The sequence below is a fragment of the Heptranchias perlo genome, chromosome 2 (genome assembly GCF_035084215.1).
Source record: "Heptranchias perlo isolate sHepPer1 chromosome 2, sHepPer1.hap1, whole genome shotgun sequence".
In the NCBI taxonomy this organism is placed as follows: Eukaryota; Metazoa; Chordata; class Chondrichthyes; order Hexanchiformes; family Hexanchidae; genus Heptranchias; species Heptranchias perlo.
Genome location: NC_090326.1, coordinates 163,592,849 through 163,608,018, shown reverse-complemented (window position 1 = coordinate 163,608,018; position 15,170 = coordinate 163,592,849). Strand labels below are relative to the sequence as shown.

The 15,170-nt window shown below is 41.3% G+C and overlaps 1 protein-coding gene across 1 annotated transcript in view; it reads left to right on the top strand.

Moving 5' to 3' along the window:
• The window catches only part of arhgap39 (Rho GTPase activating protein 39), a 541,093-nt gene that overhangs the window by 306,283 nt on the left and 219,640 nt on the right, over nucleotides 1-15,170 (top strand). The window contains exon 4 of the mRNA XM_067968557.1: nucleotides 1,321-2,719. Within this exon, the coding sequence (XP_067824658.1) occupies nucleotides 1,321-2,719 (1,399 nt within the window). The remainder of the gene's footprint in view (nucleotides 1-1,320; nucleotides 2,720-15,170) is intronic.

Below are 15,170 nucleotides of genomic sequence, written 5' to 3'. Positions count from 1 at the left end.
GAGGTAGAGAGAGGCGGAAAGGTTTAGGGAGGGAATTCCAGAGGTTAGGGTCTAGGCAGCTGAAGGCAAGGTCGCCAATGGTGGAATGAAGAAAATCGGGCATGCGCAAGAGGCAAGAATTGGAGGAGCGCAGAGATCTCGGAGAGTTACAGGGCTGGAGGAGGTTACAGAGATAGGGAGGGGGCGAACCCAGGGAGGGGTTTGAACACAAGGATGAGAATTTTAAAATCGAAGATGTTGCGGACCAGGGGCCAATGTAGATCGGCGAGCACGGGTGCGAGTTAGGATACGGGCAGCAAAGTTTTGAGAGGAAAGCCCACCACGACCTTCTCAGTGCAGCTAGGGATGAGCAATACGTGCAGCCTTTCCAGTGTCACCAAGTCTACAGAACAAATATAGAAAAATATGTGTAGCCTTATTAGTTGAACTTTGACAAGTACTGAATCATCCACTTGTATGTTTTGTCCTTCCAAACACGGGTTGTGCCTGGAGAGAGTATTTTGAGATATGAAGAAGTACCGTTGGTTACAGGCCTAGTACTGGTGGCGAGTAATTTGGGTCAATGAATTAAGAGTATAAAAGCTAGTAGCAATACTTTTTTATTTGTAGAACATTGACTATATTAAAACTCCCATAGAGCAACTGCAACCAAACAAGAAGCCTAATGAAAGGCCACTTGATTACATTCCATCTCATTTTGAGATATGGTCACAATTGGCTCTGTTTTAAAAAGATACATTTTTTTAATGTAAATCTTTTATCCTCCCTCCCCCTCCAAAAAGAAGTGACTTTCTCCAAATTGTTTTTAAACGCTATAAACTGATAATTGAAAAAAATTAAAATTCTGACATTTTTCAGTTTTTTAATTTTAAATCTTAATTTAAGTATCTAGTCACGATGGCAATGTTCTGTGTAATTCACGGATTCCACGAGGGAGGAGCAACGAAATGATGCAGAAATTTGCGTGCAGCCAGTTAACGATTGCGAGCGTGGACTGGAGCAGCTCGGGAATGTCAGAAACGATCTGTGTGCTGCCCACTCAGCATTACCTGACCTGCCACATTAGGTTGTCTAAATCCAAAACTAAATAAATCCAAATGAAGAAAATTATTTTCGGCCGCTGTGACATGTGTAAACGAGATGTTTATTGAGAGTGTGCCAAGTGGATTAATCAGACACAGAGTTACAGACCGGCCACATTCCTGTCAATGGTAATCAGGCATCCATGCACCTATAGTTTTACATGCTGTAGCTGCTGTCCTTTATCATCTGTCCCCTCTTGTTTTAACTCTTCGTTTCTTTTTCTCTCCTTTTTTGCAGGACATCACCTCATAGGTGGATGACTGGCACCAAGGAACGGATGTTGATTAAAGTTACAGACCGGGAACCGAGTTACTTAATGCATCAGGGTAACGGGAATGCCGAGAACCAGCAAGGAACGCGGCCTCGGAGGCCATCGGGACACCAGCTGCCTCACGCTCACAGCTTCGCGTCGGACAGTGACAACCAGGTCTTCTTCACTGAACGCAAGCCATCCCCTTACCTGAAAAGGGCGGAGCACATTGGCGGCTGTTCCCCAGTGCTTACCAGAGGGGAACCCTACCATTCTCCAATCCATTACCAGCATAGAAAGTACTCCTTTGAATCCCAGCCCTCATCTCCTCGCTATGGCTACGAGCCTCCTCTTTACGAGGAGCCCCCCGTCGAATACCAGGCTCCTATTTACGATGAACCGCCCATGGAGGTACAGTGCGAGGGAATGAGCCACTACAAAGCAGGGTCGCCTCAGAAGTCCCCAGTTCGGAAGCCGCATCCAATGCTCCACTCTCCCAAACAGGGCCAGAATTCCCCTTATCAGCATCTGGTGTTAACAAAACAAAAGTGCCCAGAGAAATCCATGAGCTTAGAATACAGTCCCGCGGGCAAAGAGCTTGTGAAGCAGCTGGTGTACGTAGAGCAATCCGGCTCTAGCCCAAAGTTCAAATCAAGTACGAAACATCGGTATTCACCTAGTGCGACATCCACTATTTCTTATACATTACAGCACAGCCATTCGCTGGTGAGAGACTTCCAACGTTCTGAATCAAGATCCACTGACTATAATGGCCTGGAAGGGTCGGAAGCCAGATACAGTCACCAGAGCAGCCAGCTGATTCATGAGGACTCAATGTCATGGTCCAGCCAACATGACTCGTTATCGTCAATAGGCTATTCCCCAAACTCACGGAAGAGGAAAAGCAGGAAGCCCTCGCTGACACAGGAGACTTGTGGCGGGGTGGGGGAGAGCTGCGGAGAAATGAACCCGGTGCCTGAGCGGCTGCTGGCGGAAGAGCGGATCTCGCCCCTCGGCCAGCCTCAGATGAGCCAGACCGACAGCAAGAGCGCCGAGGCGGAGATGCTGCGGGGCTACCCCGACGTACACATGACTCAGGCGAGGCTGGCACGGGAGGCACAGCAGCTGCATCACATCAAGCAGCGGAGCAGCTGGGATTCGCAGAAAGAAGTGTCTGGTTACGAGAGCGACGGGGCCCTTCCTCTACCCATGCCGGGACCTGTGGTTCGTGCCTTCAGTGAGGATGAAGCACTGGCTCAGCAGGAGAGCAAACACTGGAAAAGGAACACATTCGAAAAGCTCGGCTTTCCTCAAGTGCTGTTGGAAAAGAGTGTTTCTGTACAGACTAACTTGGCTTCACCGGAGCCATACTTGCACCCGTCGCAGGTAGGTTTTCAATTCAACCAATATCCAAATAAATGGAAGGGTAACTGGAAAGTTTAGAAAAAAAGAAATTTACACAGAGATTTTTATTTGTGCCCATCAAGGTGAAGAATTCCGGGATGGAACATTTTCCCAGTTTTTTTTTGTACCCAGTGTCGCCATTTAGCATTCACAGATCAGGTGCAAGACAGGATTAATACAGAGTAAAACGCTCTCTGCTCTGCAGAAACAATTTTTCTCATTGCTCACACGAGCCATTCTTGTGGCCACTTTGAGCGCCATTCCCAAATTATAGGCAGTTTTTTTTTCTTGTGCTGAAATAAAACTGGTCGAGCTGCTTCCATATTGCCCGAGAAGTAACCTCGCCGGATTCACTCAGGCCAGTGGCCAAGTAGACCCAAATCAAACAGAATAGCCTTGGCCACCGGTCTTACCGAATCTGGTGTGTTTATTTTTGTGAGCCTTGCATACCAGGAGCAGGTGGCACCAGGCACAATGTAAAAGCAGGTGTGCCTCGGACCCTACCACCAGCGAAGTGAAGAGACTTTCATCCCATCTTTTGAGTTGGATTCGAATGAGGCCCCAGCGATATTTTTTTTTATTATTCATTCTTGGGATGTGGGCATCACTGGCATGGCCAGGATTTATTGCCCATCCCTAGTTGCCCTTGAGAAGATGGTGGTGAGCCGCCGCCTTGAACCGCTGCAGACCGTGTGGTGAAGGTGCTCCCACGGTTCCAGAATTTTGACCCAGCGACGATGAAGGAACGACAATGTATGTCCATGTTGGGATGATGTGTGACTTAGAGGGAAACTTGGAGGTGCGGTGCTCCCATGCACCTTGTCCTTCCAGGTGCTGGAAATCGTGGGTTTGGGAGGTGCTGTCGAAGAAACCTTAGCAGCTTGTTGCTGTGCATGTGGATAGCGCACACTGCAGTCACAGTATGACGGTAGTGGAGGGAGTGGATGTTTAAGGTGTGGATGGGCTGCAGATCAAGCGGGCTGCTTTGTCCTGGATGGTGTTGAGCTTCTTGAGTGTTGTTGCGGTTGCACTCATCCAGGCAAGTGGAGAGTATTCCATCACACTCTTGACTTGTGCCATGTAGGTGGTGGTGAGGCTTTGGGGAGGTGAGCCACTCACCGCAGAATACCCAGCCTCTGACCTCCTCAACAGCCACGGTATTTATGTGGCTGGTCCAGTTCAGTTTCTGGTCAATGGTCACCCTAGGATGTTGATGGTAGGGGATTTGGCAATGATAATGTCATTGAAAGTCATGGGGAGGTGGCTAGATTCTCTTGTTGGAAATGGTCATTGCCTGGCAATCGTGTGGTTTGATTTTTAGAACCCACTGTGCCAGCCAGCTGTCATCTAATTATTTTTCTTGTATGCCGTTTTGTAAACTGAGCACAGCAGGGTGCCTCCAGATTTAGCCCAGGATCCCGGAAGCCAATAAAGTTTTTGTTTTTGACGCAGTCTTAGTTGAATGCCCCTGAGGGATATTATTTTGCAGTCATGATCTCATATTCTTTCAGTGCCATTTCAGTGCTATGTTTAACTTGGCTTTCATTCTGTTGAGGCTATATTATTATATAGAATAAATTGTGGGTGGCAAAAAGTTGATCTAACCTCTGGACTGAGATGATGTACGTAAAGCACTCAAGCTTCCCTTTGATGTTCTGTGAATTTAGAGTAAATTACAGTTTAATCGTTCCCAACCATCCTTCATTGTATATGATGCATGGGTTAAAAAGGCATTGATGCAGATCTACAGATCCCACCTTCCTCTCAATTTTTGTTGCTGCCTTTATTTCTGCTATCGGCAAGTCACTCTTATATTGAACGTTGATATATTTTTGTAGTAGACGTATTGCACAGTGTAGCGCTGTACCATACAGACGAGGAGGGTCTCAGGTCTGTGCTGAGTTGGATGAACTCAGCTGGGGCAGTAGAGGGGAGGAAGCTACAGTTGAACCTTGGCATTCTTCAGCTAGTGAGGACGACATTTCAGGCAGGAATCTTAATCCAGCGACTCCTGATAAAAACGAATGTGCGTGGATGCCTGAGGAGAACGGGATCAGCTTTCATTGTAATAACCCTCACTGTCCAGATTAGCACAGGGACAAATTACCACAGAGGTAATGGAATGCCGCCGCCACCTATGGCATTGTACCCCAGAATGAGTCATTACACCCAGGAGATACATCATAGTCATAGCCATCTGGCCCATCGTGCCTGTGCTGGCTCTTTGAAAGAGCTATCCAAGTAGTCCCATTCCCCTGCCCTTTCTCCATAGCCCTGTAAATTTTTTCCCTTCAAGTCTTTATCTAATTCCCTTTTCAAAATTACTATTGAATCAGCTTCCACCACCCTTTCAGGCAGTGCATTCCAGATCATTACAACTCACTGCGTAAAAGGGTCATATAAACTCTTATATACTCTTCCCTGACCCTTACATATAGGGTCAGGGAAGGAATTCACATGGTAACATCGGAGGAATAGGGTAATGGAATTAATTTACACAGTAACATTGGAGGTAGAGGGTAAGGAATAACTGTACATAATAACATTGGAAGTATAGGGTAGGCAATAAGTTCACATGATAACATTGGAGGTATAGAGTAAGAACTTAAGAAACAAGAGCAGGAGTCGGCCATACGGCTCCTCGAGCCTGCTCTGACGTTCAATCAGATCATGGCTGATCTTCTACCTCAACTCCACTTTCCCACCCTATTCCCATATCCCTTGATTCCCCAAGAGTCCAAAAAATCGATTGATCTCAGTCTTGAATAGACTCAGTTACTGAGCATCCTCAGCCCTCTGGGGTAGAGAATTCCAAAGATTCACAACCCTCTGAGTGAACAAATGTTTCCTCATTTCGGTCCAAAATAGTCAACCCATATCTTCACATTGTTACCCCAAGTTCCAGACTCTCCAGCCAGGGGAAACAGCCTCTCAGCATCTATCCCATCAAACCCCGTCAAGAATTAGGGATTTGGAGAATGGGAATAAATTCATGTGGTAACATTGCAGGTAAAGAGTAACGGAATTATTTCACATGGTAACATTGGAGGTAGAGGGCAAGAGAATAAATTCACATTGTAAGATTGGGGGCACAGGGTAAGGGAATGAATTCACATTGTAAGATTGGGGGTATAACGTAAGGGAAAAAATTCACATTGTAACATTGGGGGAATAGGGTAAGGGAATAAATTCACATTGTAAGATTGGGGGTATAGGGTAAGAGAATAAATTCACATTGTAAGATTGGGGGAATAGGGTAAGGGAATCGATTCACATTGTAAGATTGGGGGAATAGGGTAAGGGAATAAATTCACATTGTAAGATTGGGGGTATAGGGTAAGAGAATAAATTCACATTGTAAGATTGGGGGAATAGGGTAAGGGAATAAATTCACATTGTAAGATTGGGGGAATAGGGTAAGGGAATCTATTCACATTGTAAGATTGGGGAATAGGGTAAGGGAATAAATTTACATTGTAAGATTGGGGGTAGAGGGTAAGAGAATAAATTCACATTGTAAGATTGGGGGAATAGGGTAAGGGAATAAATTCACATTGTAAGATTGGGGGAATAGGGTAAGGGAATAAATTCACATTGTAAGATTGGGGGAATAGGGTAAGGGAATAAATTCACATTGTAAGATTGGGGGAATAGGGTAAGGGAATAAATTCACATTGAAAGATTGGGGGAATAGGGTAAGGGAATAAATTCACGTTGTAACATTGGGGGAATAAGGTAAGGGAATAAATTCACATTGTAAGATTGGGGGAATAGGGTAAGAGAATAAATTCACATTGTAAGATTGGGGGAATAGGGTAAGGGAACAAATTCACATTGTAAGATTGTGGGAATAGGGTAAGGGAATAAATTCACTTTGTAAGATTGGGGGAATAGGGTAAGGGAATAAATTCACATTGTAAGATTGGGGGAATAGGGTAAGAGAATAAATTCACATTGTAAGATTGGGGGAATAGGGTAAGGGAATCTATTCACATTCTAAGATTGGGGGAAAAGCGTCAGGGAATAAATTCACATTGTAAGATTGGGGGAAGAGGGTAAGGGAATCTATTCACATTGTAAGATTGGGGGAAAAGCGTCAGGGAATAAATTCACTTTGTAAGATTGTGGGAATAGGGTAAGAGAATAAATTCACATTGTAAGATTGGGGGAATAGGGTAAGAGAATAAATTCACTTTGTAAGATTGTGGGAATAGGGTAAGGGAATCAATTCACATTGTAAGATTGGGGGTATAGGGTAAGAGAATAAATTCACATTGTAAGATTGGGGGTATAGGGTAAGGGAATAAATTCACATTGTAACATTGGGGGTATAGGGTAAGGGAATAAATTCACATTGTAAGATTGGGGGAATCGGGTAAGAGAATAAATTCACATTGTAATATTGGGGGAATTGGGTAAGGGAATAAATTCACATTGTAAGATTGGGGGAATAGGGTAAGGGAATAAATTCACATTGTAAGATTGGGGGTATAACGTAAGGGAAAAAATTCACATTGTAAGATTGAGGGAATAGGATAAGGGAATGTATTCACATTGTAAGATTGGGGGAATAGGGTAAGGGAATCTATTCACATTGTAAGATTGGGGGAATCGGGTAAGGGAATCTATTCACATTGTAAGATTGGGGGAATAGGGTAAGGGAATAAATTCACATTGTAAGATTGGGGGTATAACGTAAGGGAAAAAATTCACATTGTAAGATTGCGGGAATAGGGTAAGGGAATCAATTCACATTGTAAGATTGGGGGAATAGGGTAAGAGAATAAATTCACACTGTAAGATGGGCGTATAGAGTAAGGGAATAAATTCACATTGTAAGATTGCGGGAATAGGGTGAGGGAATAAATTCACATTGTAAGATTGTGGGTGTAGGGTACGGGAATCTATTCACATTGTAAAATTGGTGTTATAGCGTAAGGGAATAAATTCACATTGTGAGATTGGGGGAATAGGGTAAGGGAATAAATTCGCATTGTAAGATTGGGGGAATAGGGGAAGGGAATCTATTCACATTGTAAGATGGGGTATACGGTAAGGGAATTAATTCACATTGCAAGATTGGGGGAATAGGGTAAGGGAATAAATTCACATTGTAAGATTGGGGGAATAGGGTAAAGGAATAAATTCACATTGTAAGATTGGGGGTGTAGGGTAAGGGAATAAATTCACATTGTAAGATTGGGGGAATAGGGTAAGGGAATAAATTCACGTTGTAAGATTGGGGGAATAGGGTAAGGGAATAAATTCACATTGTAAGATGGGGTATACGGGAAGGGAATTAATTCACATTGCAAGATTGGGGGAATAGGGTAAGGGAATAAATTCACATTGTAAGATTGGGGGAATAGGGTAAGGGAATAAATTCACATTGTAAGATTGGGGGAATAGGGTAAGGGAATAAATTCACATTGTAAGATTGGGGGTATAGGGTAAGGGAATAAATTCACATTGTAAGATGGGCGTATAGAGTAAGGGAATAAATTCACATTGTAAGATTGCGGGAATAGGGTAAGGGAATAAATTCACATTGTAAGATTGGGGGTGTAGGGTAAGGGAATCTATTCACATTGTAAGATTGGGGGTATAGGGTAAGGGAATAAATTCACATTGTAACATTGGGGGTATAGGGTAAGGGAATAAATTTACATTGTAAGATTGGGGGAATCGGGTAAGAGAATAAATTCACATTGTAATATTGGTGGAATTGGATAAGGGAATAAATTCACATTGTAAGATTGGGGGTATCGGGTAAGGGAATAAATTCACATTGTAAAATTGGGGGAATAGGGTAAGGGAATCAATTCACATTGTAAGATTGGGGGTATAACGTAAGGGAAAAAATTCACATTGTAACATTGGGGGAGTAGGATAAGGGAATGTATTCACATTGTAAGATTGGGGGAATCGGGTAAGGGAATCTATTCACATTGTAAGATTGGGGGAATAGGGTAAGGGAATAAATTCACATTGTACGATTGGGGGAATAGGGTAACGGAATATATTCACATTGTAAGATTGGGGGAATAGGGTAAGGGAATCAATTCACATTGTAAGATTGGGGGAATAGGGTAAGAGAATAAATTCACATTGTAAGATTGGGGGTATAGGGTAAGGGAATAAATTCACATTGTAAGATGGGCGTATAGAGTAAGGGAATAAATTCACATTGTAAGATTGCGGGAATAGGGTGAGGGAATAAATTCACATTGTAAGATTGGGGGTGTAGGGTACGGGAATCTATTCACATTGTAAAATTGGTGTTATAGCGTAAGGGAATAAATTCACATTGTGAGATTGGGGGAATAGGGTAAGGGAATAAATTCGCATTGTAAGATTGGGGGAATAGGGTAAGGGAATCTATTCACATTGTAAGATAGCGGGAAAATGGTAAGGGAATCTATTCACATTGTAAGATTGGGGGAATAGGGTAAGGGAATAAATTCACATTGTAAGATGGGGTATACGGAAAGGGAATTAATTCACATTGCAAGATTGGGGGAATAGGGTGAGGGAATAAATTCACATTGTAAGATTGGGGGAATAGGGTAAGGGAATAAATTCACATTGTAAGATTGGGGGTATAGGGTAAGGGAATAAATTCACATTGTAAGGTGGGCGTATAGAGGAAGGGAATAAATTAACATTGTAAGATTGCTGGAATAGGGTAAGGGAATAAATTCACATTGTAAGATTGGGGGTGTAGGGTAAGGGAAACTATTCACATTGTAAAATTGGTGTTATAGCGTAAGGGAATAAATTCACATTGTAAGATTGGGGGAATAGGGTAAGGGAATAAATTCGCATTGTAAGATTGGGGGAATAGGGTAAGGGAATCTATTCACATTGTAAGATTGGGGGTATAGGGTAAGGGAATAAATTCACATTGTAACATTGGGGGTATAGGGTAAGGGAATAAATTCACTTTGCAAGATTGGGGGAATCGGGTAAGAGAATAAATTCACATTGTAATATTGGGGGAATTGGTTAAGGGAATAAATTCACATTGTAAGATTGGGGGTATAGGGTAAGGGAATAAATTCACATTGTAAAATTGGGGGAATAGGGTAAGGGAATAAATTCACATTGGGGGTACAACGTAAGGGAAAAAATTCACATTGTAAGATTGAGGGAATAGGATAAGGGAATGTATTCACATTGTAAGATTGGGGGAATAGGGTAAGGGAATCTATTCACATTGTAAGATTGGGGGAATCGGGTAAGGGAATCTATTCACATTGTAAGATTGGGGGAATAGGGTAAGGGAATAAATTCACATTGTAAGATTAGGGGAATAGGGTAACGGAATATATTCACATTGTAAGATTGGGGGAATAGGGTAAGGGAATCAATTCACATTGTAAGATTGGGGGAATAGGGTAAGAGAATAAATTCACATTGTAAGATTGGGGGTATAGGGTAAGGGAATAAATTCACATTGTAAGATGGGCGTATAGAGTAAGGGAATAAATTCACATTGTAAGATTGCGGGAATAGGGTAAGGGAATAAATTCACATTGTAAGATTGGGGGTGTAGGGTAAGGGAAACTATTCACATTGTAAAATTGGTGTTATAGCGTAAGGGAATAAATTCACATTGTAAGATTGGGGGAATAGGGTAAGGGAATAAATTCGCATTGTAAGATTGGGGGAATAGGGTAAGGGAATCTATTCACATTGTAAGATTGGGGGAATAGGGTAAGGGAATAAAGTCACCTTGTAGGATTGGGGGAATCGGGTAAGGGAATAAATTCACATTGTAAGATTGGGGGAATAGGGTAAGGGAATCTATTCACATTGTAAGATTGGGGGAATATGGTAAGGGAATAAATTCACATTGTAAGATTGGGGGAATATGGTAAGGGAATAAATTCACATTGTAAGATTGGGCGAATAGGGTAAGGGAATAAATTCACATTGTAAGATTGGGGGAATAGGGTAAGGGAATCTATTCACATTGTAAGATTGGGGGAATAGGGTAAGGGAATAAATTCACATTGTAAGATTGGGGGTATAACGTAAGGGAAAAAATTCACATTGTAAGATTGCGGGAATAGGGTAAGGGAATCAATTCACATTGTAAGATTGGGGGAATAGGGTGAGTGAATAAATTCACACTGTAAGATGGGCGTATAGAGTAAGGGAATAAATTCACATTGTAAGATTGCGGGAACAGGGTGAGGGAATAAATTCACATTGTAAGATTGGGGGTGTAGGGTACGGGAATCTATTCACATTGTAAAATTGGTGTTATAGCGTAAGGGAATAAATTCACATTGTGAGATTGGGGGAATAGGGTAAGGGAATAAATTCGCATTGTAAGATTGGGGGAATAGGGTAAGGGAATCGATTCACATTGTAAGATGGGGTATACGGTAAGGGAATTAATTCACATTGCAAGATTGGGGGAATAGGGTAAGGGAATAAATTCACATTGTAAGATTGGGGGAATAGGGTAAAGGAATAAATTCACATTGTAAAATTGGTGTTATAGCGGAAGGGAATAAATTCACATTGTGAGATTGGGGGAATAGGGTAAGGGAATAAATTCGCATTGTAAGATTGGGGGAAGAGGGTAAGGGAATCTATTCACATTGTAAGATGGGGGATACGGTAAGGGAATTAATTCACATTGCAAGATTGGGGGAATAGGGTAAGGGAATAAATTCACATTGTAAGATTGGGGGAATAGGGTAAAGGAATAAATTCACATTGTAAGATTGGGGGTGTCGGGTAAGGGAATAAATTCACGTTGTAAGATTGGGGGAATAGGGTAAGGGAATAAATTCACATTGTAAGATGGGGTATACGGGAAGGGAATTAATTCACATTGCAAGATTGGGGGAATAGGGTAAGGGAATAAATTCACATTGTAAGATTGGGGGAATAGGGTAAGGGAATAAATTCACATTGTAAGATTGGGGGAATAGGGTAAGGGAATAAATTCACATTGTAAGATTGGGGGTATCGGGTAAGGGAATAAATTCACATTGTAAGATTGGGGGTATAGGGTAAGGGAATAAATTCACATTGTAAGATTGGGGGAATAGGGTAAGGGAATAAATTCACATTGTAAGATTGGGGGAATAGGGTAAGGGAATAAATTCACATTGTAAGATTGTGGGAATAGGGTAAGGGAATAAATTCACTTTGTAAGATTGGGGGAATAGGGTAAGGGAATAAATTCACATTGTAAGATTGGGGGAATAGGGTAAGGGAATAAATTCACATTGTAAGATTGGGGGAATAGGGTAAGGGAATAAATTCACATTGTAAGATTGTGGGAATAGGGTAAGGGAATAAATTCACTTTGTAAGATTGGGGGAATAGGGTAAGGGAATAAATTCACATTGTAAGATTGGGGGAATAGGGTAAGAGAATAAATTCACATTGTAAGATTGGGGGAATAGGGTAAGGGAATCTATTCACATTCTAAGATTGGGGGAAAAGCGTCAGGGAATAAATTCACATTGTAAGATTGGGGGAAGAGGGTAAGGGAATCTATTCACATTGTAAGATTGGGGGAAAAGCGTCAGGGAATCAATTCACTTTGTAAGATTGTGGGAATAGGGTAAGAGAATAAATTCACATTGTAAGATTGGGGGAATAGGGTAAGAGAATAAATTCACTTTGTAAGATTGTGGGAATAGGGTAAGGGAATCAATTCACATTGTAAGATTGGGGGTATAGGGTAAGAGAATAAATTCACATTGTAAGATTGGGGGTATAGGGTAAGGGAATAAATTCACATTGTAACATTGGGGGTATAGGGTAAGGGAATAAATTCACATTGTAAGATTGGGGGAATAGGGTAAGCGAATAAATTCACGTTGTAAGATTGGGGGAATAGGGTAAGGGAATAAATTCACATTGTAAGATGGGGTATACGGGAAGGGAATTAATTCACATTGCAAGATTGGGGGAATAGGGTAAGGGAATAAATTCACATTGTAAGATTGGGGGAATAGGGTAAGGGAATAAATTCACATTGTAAGATTGGGGGAATAGGGTAAGGGAATAAATTCACATTGTAAGATTGGGGGTATAGGGTAAGGGAATAAATTCACATTGTAAGATGGGCGTATAGAGTAAGGGAATAAATTCACATTGTAAGATTGCGGGAATAGGGTAAGGGAATAAATTCACATTGTAAGATTGGGGGTGTAGGGTAAGGGAATCTATTCACATTGTAAAATTGGTGTTATAGCGTAAGGGAATAAATTCACATTGTAAGATTGGGGGAATAGGGTAAGGGAATAAATTCGCATTGTAAGATTGGGGGAATAGGGTAAGGGAATCTATTCACATTGTAAGATTGGGGGAATAGGGTAAGGGAATAAATTCACATTGTAAGATTGGGGGAAGAGGGTAAGGGAATCTATTCACATTGTAAGATTGGGGGAAAAGCGTCAGGGAATCAATTCACTTTGTAAGATTGTGGGAATAGGGTAAGAGAATAAATTCACATTGTAAGATTGGGGGAATAGGGTAAGAGAATAAATTCACTTTGTAAGATTGTGGGAATAGGGTAAGGGAATCAATTCACATTGTCAGATTGGGGGTATAGGGTAAGAGAATAAATTCACATTGTAAGATTGGGGGTATAGGGTAAGGGAATAAATTCACATTGTAACATTGGGGGTATAGGGTAAGGGAATAAATTCACATTGTAAGATTGGGGGAATAGGGTAAGCGAATAAATTCACGTTGTAAGATTGGGGGAATAGGGTAAGGGAATAAATTCACATTGTAAGATGGGGTATACGGGAAGGGAATTAATTCACATTGCAAGATTGGGGGAATAGGGTAAGGGAATAAATTCACATTGTAAGATTGGGGGAATAGGGTAAGGGAATAAATTCACATTGTAAGATTGGGGGAATAGGGTAAGGGAATAAATTCACATTGTAAGATTGGGGGTATAGGGTAAGGGAATAAATTCACATTGTAAGATGGGCGTATAGAGTAAGGGAATAAATTCACATTGTAAGATTGCGGGAATAGGGTAAGGGAATAAATTCACATTGTAAGATTGGGGGTGTAGGGTAAGGGAATCTATTCACATTGTAAAATTGGTGTTATAGCGTAAGGGAATAAATTCACATTGTAAGATTGGGGGAATAGGGTAAGGGAATAAATTCGCATTGTAAGATTGGGGGAATAGGGTAAGGGAATCTATTCACATTGTAAGATTGGGGGAATAGGGTAAGGGAATAAATTCACATTGTAAGATTGGGGGAATCGGGTAAGGGAATAAATTCACGTGGTAACATTGCAGGTAAAGAGTAAGTGAATTATTTCACATGGTAACATTGGAGGTACAGGGTAAGGGAATAAATTCACATTGTAAGATTGGGGGTATAGGGCAAGAGAATAAATTCACATTGTAAGATTGGGGGCATAGGGGAAGGGAATGAATTCACATTGTAAGATTGGGGGTATAACGTAAGGGAAAAAATTCACATTGTAACATTGGGGGAATAGGGTAAGGGAATAAATTCACATTGTAAGATTGGGGGAAGAGGGTAAGGGAATCTATTCACATTGTAAGATTGGGGGTATAACGTAAGGGAAAAAATTCACATTTTAACATTGGGGGAATAGGATAAGGGAATAAATTCACATTGTAAGATTGGGGGAATAGGGTAAGAGAATAAATTCACATTGTAAGATTGGGGGAATAGGGTAAGGGAATAAATTCACATTGTAAGATTGGGGGAATAGGGTAAGGGAATAAATTCACATTGAAAGATTGGGGGAATAGGGTAAGGGAATAAATTCACATTGTAACATTGGGGGAATAAGGTAAGGGAATAAATTCACATTGTAAGATTGATGGAATAGGGTAAGGGAATAAATTCACATTGTAAGATTGGGGGAATAGGGTAAGGGAATAAATTCACATTGTAAGATTGGGGGAATAGGGTAAGGGAATAAATTCACATTGTAAGATTGGGGGAAGAGGGTAAGGGAATCTATTCACATTGTAAGATTGGGGGTATAACGTAAGGGAAAAAATTCACATTTTACATTGGGGGAATAGGATAAGGGAATAAATTCACATTGTAAGATTGGGGGAATAGGGTAAGAGAATAAATTCACATTGTAAGATTGGGGGAATCGGGGAAGGGAATAAATTCACATTGTAATATTGGGGAATAGGGTAAGGGAATAGATTCACATTGTAAGATTGGGGGAATAGGGTAAGAGAATAAATTCACATTGTAATATTGGGGAATAGAGTAAGGAAATAAATTCACATTGTAAGATTGGGGGAATAGGGTAAGAGAATAAACTCACATTGTAAGATTGGGGAATAGGGTAAGGGAACAAATTTACATTGTAAGATTGGGGGAATAGGGTAAGGGAATAAACTCACATTGTAAGATTGGGGGAATAGGGTAAGGGAACAAAT